Source organism: Euwallacea similis, chromosome 32 (assembly GCF_039881205.1).
Source record: "Euwallacea similis isolate ESF13 chromosome 32, ESF131.1, whole genome shotgun sequence".
NCBI classification, from domain to species: Eukaryota; Metazoa; Arthropoda; class Insecta; order Coleoptera; family Curculionidae; genus Euwallacea; species Euwallacea similis.
The window spans coordinates 1745258-1761246 of record NC_089640.1 but is presented as its reverse complement, the minus strand read 5'-3'; the positions used below and the strand labels follow the sequence as shown (position 1 = coordinate 1761246).

Genomic DNA, 15989 nt, shown 5'->3' with positions numbered 1-15989 from the left:
AGACTACGGAGAGTGTTAAGGGTGCTGCTTTGGACTCTCTTCGACGCGATGCGAACATAATGAGAGTTCTATGAAAAATTGTAAAATACTCGTAGCTCATCAGTTTGTTTTTTTTATAAATGTACTATAAACTGGAATGTTTTGGAATTGCCAGAAGAAATATGACAGTATTCAAATATCATTGTATATCATAAAAAGTCCAGATTAAGTATTTGGAACAAGGATAACGTTTTAGCTCTCCGTATAGTGCAACGTTCTCTCGATTCACACATTTCCCCGGGAAAATCAAATTCGCTTTTTAATAAAACTCTTTGACACGAAATTCAAGAAGTTACTCACGTGTCCATGAAACTGAAATTTTTTCTCCAAGACAGTGTTAAGTTTTCTAGCTCTTTCCTTTGTTTCCCGTCGCAACTTACAACAAGCTAAAGTGAGATTAGCGAACCGGGGAGATATCTTTAAAAAATCGCCCACAGGGCTCCGGAGACAAAGAAATAACGTCTTTTGAAAGTTATTTCTTGTCATGCCTCGACGAGCGAAATTGTTGAAAATTGTTCGGCCCAGAGGCGAGGTTTTTTTACATTAAGACCATGAGCACTAAAAAGACACTGAAACCTTTTGAAAACTTAGAGTTTAAAAAAAATACGGGCACTGAAGGTTGTTTTTTTTTAAATTTTATTACAACCCTTCATTTATAAGTAGCTAGAAAAAGAAGAAAAACTTGACATAGTTTCCATGTTTGTGTTAGTAGTTCTTTATCTTCATATGCGAAAAAGTTAAGTTCTTATAGCAATTTTGAATGGAGTTCATTTTAAGGATGCACTTAGGATGACACAACGTTAAGTCTGTCCAATTTCAACGAATTTATAAAGCCATTAAAAGAAACAGTTATTACATCAAATGTTCATAAAATGAGGTTTCAGCTCCATCATGTAATAAAGATTGACGGGAAACTTTTAATTTATGCTACGAAATCTAATTCAAAGATTTCCCAACAGCAGAAGATATCAGACCCTATTAAGTTCAATTGTTGAAAAGAAGTCACTGGGAAAGTTAATTAACAATAACGAAATTTCTTGTTCTTCCACGGATTTCTTGAAGGATATTAAAAAAATCGTCAAAAGCACGTCACTGGATCAGCTAAACGGATGGAGATTGAGGAAATCTTTCGTTCTGCTGCCATACTACCGGTATTAGGTATTATAAGTTAGATAATCAATTCCCAGGCTGCAAAGTGTAAAGTTTTTGCCAAGCAAAAGGACAATAATTAAAGACATGCCGTTGAGTAACTTTTTTAATTGCATAAAGTTTTGGGGCTTTAACAGAATTCTTAATAAGTTTCCTTAGTTAGGAGATATTTGAAAGTAGTTTTTTTCAAGTTATATGTATAAGAGGGATATTGACTAGTTCAATTTTTTGTTGCAGTGTACAGATTCAATCCTAATATAGACACATCTAGAACCAATAATAAGCTATAGTTATTACTACTGTATTGAATAGAAAAACGAGAATCAGTAGGAATGCCGACGATGATAGAAAGAATAAAATTAACAATAATTTATTCTTTTTGTGATTAGTTGTCATTTAGCTCTTCGTTAAAATCAAAAAGGGTTTGCACATAATCCAGATCATGGTTTTCTCTAACCGATTCATCAGGTCATTAATTTGAATTGAATTGGTTTGTGTAGGATGTTGTTAATTAACATTCTCTTTTTAATTAAATGAAATATCCTTTCCTAACCTAATTATTAAAACAAAATTAATAATCATTTTGGAATTTATACGTAGCCTACAAGTTGAATTCTTAAACACATTCAGAAACAGAAGATGGCTGCCAGTTAAGACACCCGATTTCGAAAATATAAAATATTCCCCACATGACACGACCTATTAGTAAAACGGAATAAGTTGTCATACTCAGCTCCTTAGCAGTGGCGTAATACCCTTAAAATATTTCCTGGCTGTTAGTGGGTCAGTATAATTTACATTGGGGACTCATTACTATGACAGAGCTGCATTTAGTGGGCCGCTTAATTTAATTACAAGAAGGGTTTTAGGCTGTTTCGCACTAGCCGCAATTCGGTTTTCCTCTCCAGTGAAACTCGGATTTGCTCTACCGGTGACAAACGCTGTGTAGCTCTTAATCTTGCAGCCAAAACGTATCATAAAAACTGATTACTCGACGATTAAAAAGTGGAACTTCAAAGTACTTCATACAGTTTACATATTCACCCTCCATACACTTTAGTTAACTGTCAATTCTCGTTCCTGTAATAATAACTCCTAGGCTTTAATGGATGTTATTCTCAGTTAGTTTTAGGTGAGAATTCTGTATGAGGCTTTATGGCCAAATAGAATAAAATAAAAAATGAGTAATTCGCCTCAAACGCATATATTTTAATGCTCTTGGAATTCACAAATCGATATAGATGATTTGGAGGGATTTATTATGGAAATTTTAAAAGCAGTAGAGGAAATGAGAAGAAAGAATATTAGTGAATTAGTATCAGGGATTTTACCCTATAACGGATATTTTCTATCGCATACGGTTTTTTAACACAAATACACATGCACTTTTGCAATTTACTCCGATTTATGTAATATTCTATCTTTCCAACAAAGCTACAATTTATTCTCTATTTTCGCGAAGTTTTGTACCATGACGCGTGGATAATGTAGAATGGGAGCAGTGGCATCATTAGACTTGTGGATTTCAATATTATAATTGCCGGTTTTGTTGCTCATGACTTGGGTTAAGAAAATTAAGAATTTCACATATTTTATTGTATAATACACAGACCTAGCACCTCTGGATTTATATAGATATTTAATCAAGAAAATAATAATAAAAACTAAAGGAAATGAGAGTTTTATTGGAAATGCGCTGCATAATGATCTTGTAAAGTATACTGCGTGACAAAGAAAGGTAAACACCCATTAAAGATAATTTTATTTTGATAATTTTTTTTGTACGTGTTCAGTACCACATACTTATTCAATGATTACATTTTCAGCAAGATCAGAGGAAGAACTTCATTTTTTTTTCAATAGTGTGTTGAGCATCCATGGTTCCTTATACACTCATTGATACGCCTGGGCTCGGATCTAATAAGATTGTCAATGTCTTCTTGAGGTATCTCATTCCAGGCAATCTGAACTTCATGAGTAAGGGCTGCTAAAGTCTGTGGAGGGTGCTGTAAATTCAACAGTCTGCGGCCAATCATGTCCCAGACATGTTCAATAGGAGACAGATCCGGCGATCGAGGTGGCCAGGGTAAACGGTTGATTTGATGTTGATCCATGAACGTTATTGTTTGCTTAGCAACATGAGCTCTAGTATTGTCTTGCTGGAAAATAGCGTTCGTGATAGTTCGAAAATATGGAATCACATATGGCTCCAACGCTTCTTGGATATAGCGTTGAGCAGTCATGTTGCCTCTAATGAAAACTAGGGGTTACCTGCTACCATATGCGATAGCACCCCATACCATAACGCCTACAGTACGGTGGACATGACGCTCTCTGTCAAATTGTGGATCTTGCCTTTTACCCGTCGCCTTCTCACCCTTGCCCGACCGTCGTTCATTCCCAGACAGCAGCGGGATTCATCACTAAAGATCACCTGAGTCCATTCTTGTTCCCACTGAATCCTCTCTCTACACCATTATAAGCGGTTAGATCGATGTTCGCGAGTGAGAGGCAGCACTCAATGCGGACGATAGGACAAAAGGCCAAAACTTCGTATTCGGCGATATACTGTACGCATACCAACCCTATTTCCATGTTCTTCAAACCACTGATTTGCAATAGCTCGACTGCTGCTAAATCGGTCTGTAAGAGCCAAAAGTCGCAATCGACGATCTTCGCGCTCTGTGGTTCCTCTGAGTCGCCCAGTGCCTCTGGCTCTGTGCCCACGGCCTTCCTGAGTCCACGCCTGGTAACACCGCACTATGGTTCCTAAGGATCTGTTAGTTCTTCTAGACACTTCTCTGACTGACAGACCTGCTTCGCGCAACCCAACAATCCGCCCCCTCTCAAAGTCACTAAGCTGACGGATCTGTTCAATTCTACGCGCTCTAGCCATAATGAGTAAAAATTATGACCGATTGCAACACACTTCAAAAAAGTTGCGATGCAAATGTGAACAAAAATGTTTAAACAAAATTTAATTTTTTTAAGGAACGACCCATGGAAACTAAAAAAAAATTAACAGATAAACTTGAAATTTTGATCATTTCTTTCTTTTTTTAAGATAAGTCAACATGCAAAAAATTATCAAAATAAAATGGTTTTTAATGGGTGTTTACCTTTCTTTGTCACGTAGTATATCTTCTCGTCATAGAAAAGCCTGTATAAATGCGCAGACACAGATAAATCATTCTCCTATAAATAGCAATATCAAATAGAAAAATCGTACCTACGTCCGATAGCCAAGCATAGATAATAACATTGAACAGGCTGTCTCTCTATCGATTGACCCATTTCCCATTTGGTATTTGAATGTTCACGTTGAAAGCTGTAGAGCGAGTTTCCAGGCACTTTAAAGGCTATTATGTCAGACATTTTAACTAAATTTTAATTCAAATTAGCTGCGGTTAAATGGCGTCAAGCGCCACTGTGTATGTAAACGTTGGGGTGAAATATTATACTTTACTTTGAAAGTATAAAACATGGGAGAACTCTAATTGTTTTAGTAACTAATTGTTCATGTCAACCATGTTTTACTTAAATTTTGTCATTTACGTTTTTAATATTTATTGAAATACATACATATGCGCTAAACAGAAAAATTGATACTTTTCCGCTACTAGCAATGCCGTTATTATTCCCATTAAGAGTCCATTATTGAACTACTGTGAAGTTTTTAATAACAGGTTGGTTGGAGATACTACGCGTTAAATGATAACCATTGGCGCAAACGTGCCTTATCTGAAAGTGGATATTTTCTGAGATATACAGGGTATTCGATTTTCTTGTATATGGATCGAGATACCGAAATGAACCAAGAGTACATAATTTGTTATTTATAAAATTGCAGTATTAACATTAAGTTCATGCACCCAAGAGCTTTATCATGTAAAATCATTTGCTTCAAACAAACGAACAATAATTAAAGGTTGCTTTCCTATATAACTCTTAAAATTGCATAAAGTTCGGAGACTCTAAAAGTGACTTCTTAACAAGTTTTCTTATTTAAAAGGATATTTCAAATTAGTGTTTTTGAGTTATGAGAAGGAGTTTGTTGAGCACAATGCCATTGTCCTTATGTTTCTAAATCTGTGGAGTTAGGAATAATTGAGATTTCTCCCTTAATGCAGACCTATCCAGATTAGACTTTAAACGGAAGTTCGTGTCACGAATAGTGTCATTGTTCTAAAATATGTCCCGAAACTGGATATCTCCGTATCTCTTCCCAATTCCCTATAATTCAGTTTTATATAACAAGATTTCTTATTTTTGGAGCACATTTACCTAGAGTTGGACACGTCTGTTCGTAAATAGAACGAAAAACAGAAATACAAGAGCTTCTAATTTCGTCGAGCCCGGTTGGGAGTGTTAAAAATAAGTACCACCTAATTGGTGACACATTCGATTTACTGTAAGATGGTGCAGGAAATTTAAGCCATCACACAATTTCACTTCCACTGCGACTACTCAAATCGGCTCTAATATTTCTGCTAGAGTTCATTATACTGTATTAAGTAGCCTGTTGTTTTCTGCTGAGATAGGGGGTTAATTATTTTGGATGGATCGGTTGAAAATTTTCGACATTCATAATTAAATATTATCGCCTATTATGGCAAGAAGTTCCCCCTTTTCAACCCAATTAACCCTCCACTAGATGACACGCATATTCGAGAGATAATGTCATGTCCCAACCTGTTTTGTTTGATGTGGATTACGCATAAGTACATTCAAGAGAAAAATTCCGTCCATATTAAATGAAAGGCCCTGACCCTCATTCATCTTTTAAATAACCACGAACGGTAATTTCTGCCCAAAAGAGGCAGCCTGCAAAATCACGATGTCATTATTCATTTTCTTGCACAACCGTTTTATGTTGTTTACTCTCTGTTTATTGCTCACGTTGTAGACTGAGACAGCAGAGGGATGAGCAAGATTGCCTGGCTCGGCCATTTGCCGAAATTGCCCTCCTACGCCAAGAAAATGAATGACATGGGCTTATCGAAGATTTTTTTCACACTTTCGAGGCGACTAAAACCTTTTCAAGGGTTTGGGGTTGTCGTTTAAGACTTGCCATTGGTTTCTTTCTCGGAAGTCCTTTACGGTGAAATTATGAATAAATCTAGGTTTGATTAGAATGTATTTGTCTAAATTTGCTTTTCGTCGCCTATTACTTCTGACCGACCTTCTTTTCAAAAGAACCCAACAATTTCCCTACAGACTACTTTAACTGATTATTGAAAAAAAATCTACACTTACCTTTTATTTTACACTGCATTCGCATATTAGCCATTGTCACAGCTAAATATACTATAAGTCTATTTTTTATTGGCAAAAAACGAATTACACACACACACGAATTACACACACACACGAATGTTGTAGGTTGCGTTTTCCCAACTATTCCGACACCTGATCAGAATCTTATCTTATGTAGGTAAATACATTCCATGTGCATAGTTCATAAACGAACTTGATCCTAAATATGCCGGTCACCACTTAAATTGAAAAAAAATAACCTATAAACTGAGAAAAAAAACATTATTCCCGGTTATCCCCCTCGGCAAAGTCGTTTCCACGAATTTCGTCATTCAGTTCCCTCTTGTCTGAGTTCGTCGCAGGGTTGCCGTAAAGAATTTTTCAATTATTCAAATAAGTTCCTTTCCAACGTTCTCTTCCATTTTTCATTGCCATTGTTGTTTTTGAATTGGCACGTATAAGCGAATCGAGCATTGCGGTCTCGCATGGAACATAACGAGATCGGGAGAAACAATTCTTGCTTCTGTGCATGGACAACTCTTACATATTTATGCAATCACCATTAGCGTCGCTTAGATCTAGATCAGGTGAGAGCGGAGGTTTAGGCGCCACCAGCTGCAAATTACCATAACGCAATAAATTTCTATGTTTCATGTGATGTGATTCATTACCATTCCTGTCTTTGGTTGGGGAGTATATTAAATTTTCATATTAATAAATTATTATCAACTGAGTAGAAGCTTAATGGAACATAATAAAACGGAAGAATCCTCTTGTATTTAAGGGTGACGATGATAAATGATTGTCTTTTTTATTTTGGCCGTGGCAAAAAAACCGACAAGTAGAGGAAAATCGGAAATGCTGTTCGACGGGAAGCTTCAGCTTTTTCGAATATATGGGGATGATAAGGATTTATCGATTCCTCGTAAATAGTTTGAAATGGAAGAGCAGCTTATTCGGGAGTATGTTTTCTTAAACTCCATCAGCCCCTACATTGGGGTGAAGTTTCAGTCAAGATCGAGGCGGCTTCTTCCAAAATTGAAACCAATTCCAAAAGGAAAAATTAATCCCCTTTAAACTTCATAAAACGCTACATATTTTTAGCTCCATTCTATAATTTTTCATATTTTCCTGAGGGATGACGCCCATTAACCCTATTAACTGCTGAGAATTGGACGAAATACTGCATAGTGGAGGTATTATCCTCGTAAATATTCACGTGGCGTATCCCTCAGATACTTGCCAAGAGGATATGAACGAACGAAATTAATGGAAGAATACTAATAGAGGCAGCATTGCCATAAATACTTAATGTGGCTTTGAACTTAGAATGATTATTGATTTTAGTTTTAGGTAACCTTAACGAAAACGAAGGTCATTTCCTTTACTGTCAATTCTGAACTTGCTCAGAAGTTAATGGCAACTTAGAAGTTATTGAGAAAATAAGGTATTGGTTGTGTTTCGAAGATGCTTAAATAGTTGAATCATGCACTGGATATTTACTTTCGGATCGCCTTGATAGTGCAGCGTCAGAAACATTGTTTCATACAAAAAACTTCTTTCTAACGGTACCTAAAACTTATCGGTACTAAACATAAATGTAAACAAAGCACTAAGACGATTGCGATATTGTCACGTTGACTTTGGTTTCTCGTATTTATTGAAGAGAAATATTTGCAAATCGAAAAATTAACATCACCATCGGGGTGATCATAATGAATGATTAAAGATTCAGAGGGAGAGTGAGATGCATCTGAATCAAGGAAATGGGTCCTGAGGAATGCCTGTATTGAATACCATAGAAAATAATAGGATCTGACTAATAATGCGAGGAGAAGATTTGTTCTAGTATTTCTCTGAAGCCCTGAATAAAGTAATGCTCTTAATACAGCCCTTAATAACTGGTCCAATATCTCAAAGAAACAAGTTGAAAACGTGTTTTATCCCGAACAACAAGTAGCAGTTATAAATCATACTCCACGACTGTGGCTTTGTTGTCCTGGAGCTTTAAAGAGAAAGCCGATTATGATACTTGGACGCATCCTAAACAATGAGATACCGTTAAGTCGTTTTCCTTAACCTTAAACAACCGGTCCTGTGCCTACCACGCTTTCAGATAAAGCAAATAAATTATGCTTTGTAACTTGGTAATTCTAGAAATGGGAAAATTCGTGCGTGGGACGCGCCTTTGGGCAATAAATACAATTCACTTTAGATCAGCAACACTTTATGTTTATTAACTCATGTTTTGACCAGAAAATAAATAAATATTCATACGATGTTCACTAACAATTATCCAAATAGAAGAAAGTTACCTATCTGATTACCTGATATTTGATATCAATGGGTCGAATGGTTTAAGACACATAAATTCAAATTGATAAATTTTTATAAACTTTACATGTTTTGTAGAATCCTATTTAACTAATGGGTCCGAGGTTAGTATCAGTCGAACCCTTTGAAGCTCTGACCTTTTTAAATCCTGAAACCTCAATAAATTTCACATCAGAGGCCAGGCGAAGGGAATCGCGTTCCGCATGGATTCACTTGGGAAATGGAAAAATGGATTAGCCAAGTTTATCTAAAACTCAAAGAGGCCATATTAAAACCTCCTGACAGCCTGAAATTGTATAAGGAAGGAAAGTTCTTCATCCTGACAAAACTTTACACAAATGATGCATCACATTGAGCCATCAGAACCGCGAAGAATGTAATTTTTTAGTGTTAGAAAACTTCTCTTTATTAACTGAAAAATACAAAAAATTTCGCTATTAATTAAACTAAAGAAACGTTTATAATAATTTGGAAGGTCATTTAGAGTTATTTAGAGAATCAATTAGATAAGATAATTCCTTTATGAGTTATCGGGATGTCGGACTTCAATATTTGAAAACTTTAAGGATCACTTTAATGATGTAAATCTCCGTAACGAATCGATAGGGGAAACAAAGAAAAATTAGTTTTGAGTAGCTATAAAGTGAACTAATAACTAGGAGTTATTTTTATCATAATAATGACCATTGGATCAAAGTCGCGACAACATTAGCTAGAGGAAAAATTCCTTAGAGACCAATAAACTAATCAGCGATATGTCCATTTTTCGTTGTTTCCATGGAAATTCTATTCTCAAAAAAGTTGGCGTGTCTGATATGTTGAACTGATAATTCAACCCTTAAATGCAAATGCAACCCTCAAGCATGGTCAAGAATTACCTTCCCACAATCATTATCTAACATTTCATGCAGTTAATTAGGGCCTTAGCTTGCAGTAAAAACGAGAAAATAATATAAAACCATTTTCCTTTAAAGTACCTTTCTTTCTTTGGCCGCTATACCGAGAATTTTAATTTTACGGTAATTTATTTCGACAGAGGCCGTCTTTCGGCATGTTAACACTAATAAATTACGAAACAACATTAGATTAATTGATTCTTGATTAGATTCGCTTACCTGCTTGAAGAAATTAGCGGACGTTCCTTGATTCCCCATGAAAGACTTGAGAGAACCTGTGCAAATGGCCCTAAAATGACGTTAAAATTACCCACATTGTTCACTTCAGCTCGAATTCAGGGGTAGAATGTGCGAATGATTTTTAATAGGCTGAAATTTAACAAACGGTTAGAGATGTCCTAACTGTTGGTCTAATGGGCGAGCAGTGTACAAAGGACACCAATTAAATCAGGGATTATTTACGTTTTAGCTTGTAGTTCGACATGGAACATAATCAGAGCGAGTCGATGCTCATTTATGCAAATTTAAAACCATTTGCGGGGAGCAATTTATTTGTCTGCACGTCGACTAAAATTGCTATTTCCGTGTAAAAACCATATATACAGAGGCACAATCTGACCGCAATTGTTGTCACTGTAAATTGTGGTTTCTCTTCAAATATTCAATGAGCATAATTGCCATTTAAAATTATTATGTAAAATGCTCCAAGCTACTCGCCAATCTGTAGATTGCCGCAATAAATTTGGACAATTATGCCCGTAAGTTGCTGATTTCTAACTGTGAAGCGAAATGAGACCTGCACTGAGGCAAAAGTGCCTGCTGATATTTGCATGCACATATTCTTCTTTCATCGCTTAAAAATCCCGTAAAACGAAGATAATCCTTTTAAAAACGTTTTGCTTAAGGAACGAATGAATACATTTTCCTATAATTAACACAATAGATAATATTGCTGTATTTTATGATACATTAATGTGTTTTGCAATTCATACGACATTTGTGTGTACGAATTGCATCCTTTAAACAACGAATCGTGTGTAGATTAATGATGTAAATTGCGATGTAAAAGAAACCAAACTGGAAATTTATGACGATGTAGCGGATATTTCAAAAGCTTTACACATCGATTAAAATTACGTTGAGGGACATTCATTAACAATCTCTTTCGAGCTGCGAACCAGGAGAACAGTATGAGATAAGTTCTGAAGGAAATGGGACATTAGACATTGTCCTTAAGGCTGCAAGTGAACAAAAACACTAGACAATTCATTATTCATTAGATTCATTAATAATGGTAATTGATATTCTCTCAGGTGCGTTTATGTTTTTATTATAGTGAGATTTAAGTAGTGACCCAGATATCAGTGAATCCCAATTGTCGGAAATACGACATGATTTAGATCCAAAACAACTTGGCACTTACCTTCACAGGCTCTTTGTGTGGCTGCCAGGTCTGTCTCAATCGAAATGATTCATAAGGAAATCGTTTCGTCGTGGAATGCGTGCCACTACGACCGTATAATATATTGTTGGATTTACTATAATTAAGTCTTACTGTTACCACCGTTTAAAGATCAAGGTCTAGCATGTCAAAAGAGAAGGGAAGAAATGTAATTATTATAGATCTTTTATTAATACAGAAAGAAGAAAACAGAATTTCCCAATGAAGTTTCGGTTCAGAAAGTGGCACTTAATCCGCTCCTGCGTTGTTTAACCAAAATTTAAATAAAATACTTGGAAGTACCTTCAACTCTGTTTATTTTGTGGATGGTTGCCATAACTGTTGTGATTCAAGTCCACCTACACTTGGTCCACTAAATGGGTGTACACGATGATTTATGTCGTTGGAACTTTCCGTTTGTTGAATTCTTAATAGTACGCATAGTAAAAGCACTGTTAATGTGTGTACACATCTAGTTTTTTGAACTTCCATTTAACACCCAATACCTTGAGTGTCTCTTTGAAATAAGAAACTTTTGGCCTCTGAAGGAAAGAGTTAAAATTTGGCAAGAATGTCGTTCGGCATTCGATCGGACATTACACATGAGCAACCATCACCTGTTGGAAATTTGTATGTAAAAGAGACTGCAAGATTTGCTTGGTGACGATTAAGTTTTGACACATTTGTATAATGTAGCATTACATTACTAGCCGTACGGCTAGACGAGAATCCTGTTTTCTAGACCGAAATAATCCGTTTGTCCCGATAATGGCGGCTCGAATGCGCTCGACTGGTCGTGAAAATTCAAATTTGCGACGCACCTGGACGGAAATTTATTTTCACTTTGCCGAGGTGTTGCCTTCTTTGTTGCCACAAACGGCTTTTGGAACACCATTTCCGCTATTGCGGGGTTTATTTACAAATTTAATAGGCTATTTATCATTTTACTCCATTCCACATTCACCCAATTGCGGCTGCATGATTGTTGCAAACTATTTGCTGAGCGCTTTCGAATTGAATAAATAATATAGAGAGAGAACACTCAAATCGTGTTGAGCAACAATTTTCGCTCAAATTTATTCGAGCTTTGCGGCGCTTTGTTATCAGAACCACGATATGTAAACGGCACAGTTAAATCGAAATTGTCCTGTTTTCTATTTGATTGTCCCGCAAGTCTCGTGAGGGCCATAAATAACACGGATTATTCCGACGTCGAAAAATTAGATCTGCGGAATGTTGAAATTTCCCTTTTAAAACATTCCACCAAATTTTGTGAATGTTTAAGGAAAAAACGCAATTTTTAACCACAATACGTTACTCGGCGGAAATGGAATTTTCTCGTCATAAATCTTGAATCGCTCGGTTTTTAGTACAGAAGAGGGAATTGTAGAAACACAGGCAAAGACAATTAAAAGTTGGCTTCATCCTCTCATGAAATCAAAAAAGTGTAACAACAGAGAAAATACGTTTCAAGTTTAATGTTGCGGTTTTACGAGCTACTGCTGAGGTTTTTTGGATAATATTTGCAGAAAATATTTATTTGCTTAATCCTTTGTCATTCCTTGAAATCACCGGGCTTTGTGATTTTACGGATCTACATCATTTCTGATTTTTAAAATCGGCACGGTTCTTAGTTTTTTTTTAAACAAAAACACTGTGGACGGAAGAAATGAGGGGCTGCCCATTCTGTCACAATTGCAAATAGGAAGCTCTAAAGTGTTATTCCCGTCGTTCGATTGCCGTTGGAATAATTGAGGAAGGCAACAATTTCAAAAATAGTTATCAAAGCGAGGCTATATTTCAGAAACTAAACCTGTTTTGTATGAGCTTAGAGATTATTCAGACAATTAATTTGTTCCGTACAGATTCCCTTAAGGACTGTCGTAGACTACAAACTGTTAGTTGGCGGACAGCTCGGCATAAAGACATACGTGTAGGTGGGTAAGTGACCGAGTATGGGCCAACTGTTTTTGTCCGTGGGGGGCTCTAATCACTCAGTTGAAACCACTCTAAAAACTCGAACGCTCCATTCCGTTTGTCCAGAAGTATAAAAGCAACATGGAGAGTTTTTTTAGAATGTACTAGTCCCACTCGTGGGGTTTCCAGCTCCTCGATTTTACCGTCGAACTGCTCAAAATGGTCTGGATATCCAATAAATTGCGTTTGAAAAACCTCCTTAAATTTCCCCTTGTAGGAAGTTAAACCGAAACTTCCGAAGCTCTGAGAAAGTACATAAGGGATAAGCGCGGAAGTTCTCAGACCACGATGCCAAAGTTGGAGAACGTAGTTTCAACTTTATTAAGACTTTTTGCGGATTTGGCCGGCGCACCGATGGTCAAGACAACTTTTAATTACTTTTGGCCCTGTTTTTGGCGAGCTGCCCGCTCTTCCTCAACTCTCAGAATTTTTTGAACGGTTTTAAAATTTCTGGACACTCAAGCGTCATCATTTGTTAAATTTTTTTTCTGTTGTTTCAGTGCGACTGTACATATCACAGTGTCTGATGTCAATGAATATGCACCCACCTTCACCGAACCCAGCTACGTCAGACAAGTTGACGAAGGACGAATTTACCCTGAAATTGTGCGAGTGGAGGCTACTGATAGGGACTGTACTCCTAAATTTGGTGATGTTTGCAAATACGAGATTTTAACCAGTGACCAGCCCTTCGTTATTGATATGGATGGAGTTATCAGGTAAGAAAAATATCTTCCTAAACCTCAAACGTTGAATTTGAAATCTTGAAATCTGAACCTGCATTTTTTTTTCAGGAATACCGAACCATTGGACTATGAACGATCCCACAACCACATTTTAAGCGTAATCGCCTACGATTGTGGAATGCGCCAGTCGTTCCCTGCTTTGGTGACGATTAAAGTGAACAGGGTGTGCAGGTTGGGCTGGAGGGGGCTCCCTGACAGGGTGGATTACGCCCCAATGACTGGAAAACAGGAATTGTTCCCCAGCGCTAGTTTGGAATTGTGCGATGTTCCTTGTAATGTTAGGGAGTTGAGGGCCAGGGTGGATTTGGCAACAAGGTAGGTTAGTCCTGGTTAGATATGATGAATGAACAGCATCATTAGAGATTGATAGTGTTCACAAATCATTTCACACCATTAGACATTTGACACGTGATGTTATTTCGATTTTGCAAACTTGCAAAAAACTGTTGCACTTTTTCCTCTGGATCCTCCTTCTTCGTCTTAAGTTACCTACCCTTGAAAATCAGCGGAAATTCGCAAAATTGTTGGCCTGCATGTGTTGTTTCAGGATGAGTAATTAATAATTTTTTTTATAAAATTTTAGGCACATTGGTAAAGGTTGTGATAGAGATACATATTCCGTGCAATCTCAGCGTAAGCTTTGCGGAGCTTCTCCTTCAGCGATTGACCTCTTGCCATCTCCCGGGGCTGGAGCTGAATGGACCAAACCGCTGATTTCCGACGAGGGTAAGTTACCCCATAAGCGATTTATCGTGTCTTGCAGGAAATTTGCCTCAGAGATAACATATTATAATTTAGCCCAAGTTTTTTGCTCCTAAGACATAAATTCTGCTAATAGGGCACGAATCGGACCAGATGTTCGAGTTCGATGGCAGCAGCACAGCGGTTTCAATTCCCAATTCCGTATTGGACCATAATTTGCCCCCAACTTTCACTATTGCCACTTGGATGAGGCATGGAGAACACAATGGGCAGGATAAACACACCAAGGAGCATATTCTTTGTTCTGCCGATGATCACAGTAAGTATTTATTAACTTTACATGAATGTTTTGCCGGACGTCTCAAAGTTAAATTAATATAATAAAGCTTTGTGGCTATTATTCTTGAACTTTTAAGTAAAAAAAAGATTCTCTAAAAGCACCTTCGAGGAAATCCTTATTTGCGTAAATCGTTAAGTCGATCGGTGGAGTAAAACATCAAAAGCGGAAAACCACACCAACCAAGAATCGAGTTTTCTCGTTAAGCAAACTTTTATTATCGCAGCAGATACTTCATAATTCCTAAGTTCTCATTTTAGTCATTTTTATAGATCCGCCACACCATCGAACCTTCGGTAAGATTGATGTGTTTGCACAAGTTTGAGACTTAACGTAACTTAACCCCTTAATCCAGTAATTTTTGCGTTGAGTGATTTAAAATTAACTAACAAAGGGAAAATCCTGGAATTTGCCATTGTCATATTTTAAGATTTCCCATTGTGTGGGCTTGACGGAATTGGTCTAGCGTGCGCTAGACTAGATTCGGTCGAATGCCTCAGGAATAATTTGCATGCCAAACTAGGTTTGCAGTTTGGGGCCCTTAGCGGGCTCTTAGGCCGGAGTGTCTGGGCCTGTTAAATTCAATTCGAGGAATCATGAAATTATTGTATAACTGAGGCTCTTTGATAGACGGAGAATAAGCAGCGGCAAGATTTGTTTCTTTCGTTAAGGCAGCCATGAAGTTGAGTATTTGACGAAGAACAATTTGAAATTACAACGAATTTTGGAGATTTTGTATAAAATTTCAGGAAAATTTTGAATCTTTTTAGAATTCTTTGATTTACTTACTTCTTTGAAGGTCAGGACTTACGAGAAATATGAGAACCCTCTGAGTGTTTTAAGTGTTAGAGTTTCAGGTTTTCAGGACAAGCTTCCCACTTCGTTCTTTGTTTCAGGATAATAACCCCGCAAACCACGCCTGCAAATAAAAATGTATTCTTCAAAGTTCTTCGACCTTTCTATTACCTGGTATTAAATTGAATCCACATAAATCAATTCCCTAGTTCCTTTCCTTTAATATCGACACCGGCACTATGCGAAGCATTCCTATTTAAGATTCTGGAGAAGACACGTCTCGTCTTTGTCAGCAGAGGTCACGTCCTGTTTGACAA

General features: G+C 36.9%; 1 protein-coding gene across 2 annotated transcripts in view; it reads left to right on the top strand.

Moving 5' to 3' along the window:
* Cals (calsyntenin-1) overlaps positions 1–15989 on the top strand; it is a 57515-nt gene that overhangs the window by 34072 nt on the left and 7454 nt on the right. The window contains exons 3-7 of one of the 2 annotated variants that reach the window (XM_066403947.1): positions 13593–13811; positions 13887–14153; positions 14422–14564; positions 14677–14859; positions 15150–15173. In XM_066403947.1, the coding sequence (XP_066260044.1) occupies positions 13593–13811; positions 13887–14153; positions 14422–14564; positions 14677–14859; positions 15150–15173 (836 nt within the window). The remainder of the gene's footprint in view (positions 1–13592; positions 13812–13886; positions 14154–14421; positions 14565–14676; positions 14860–15149; positions 15174–15989) is intronic. The other variant, XM_066403948.1, reaches the window with a different exon arrangement.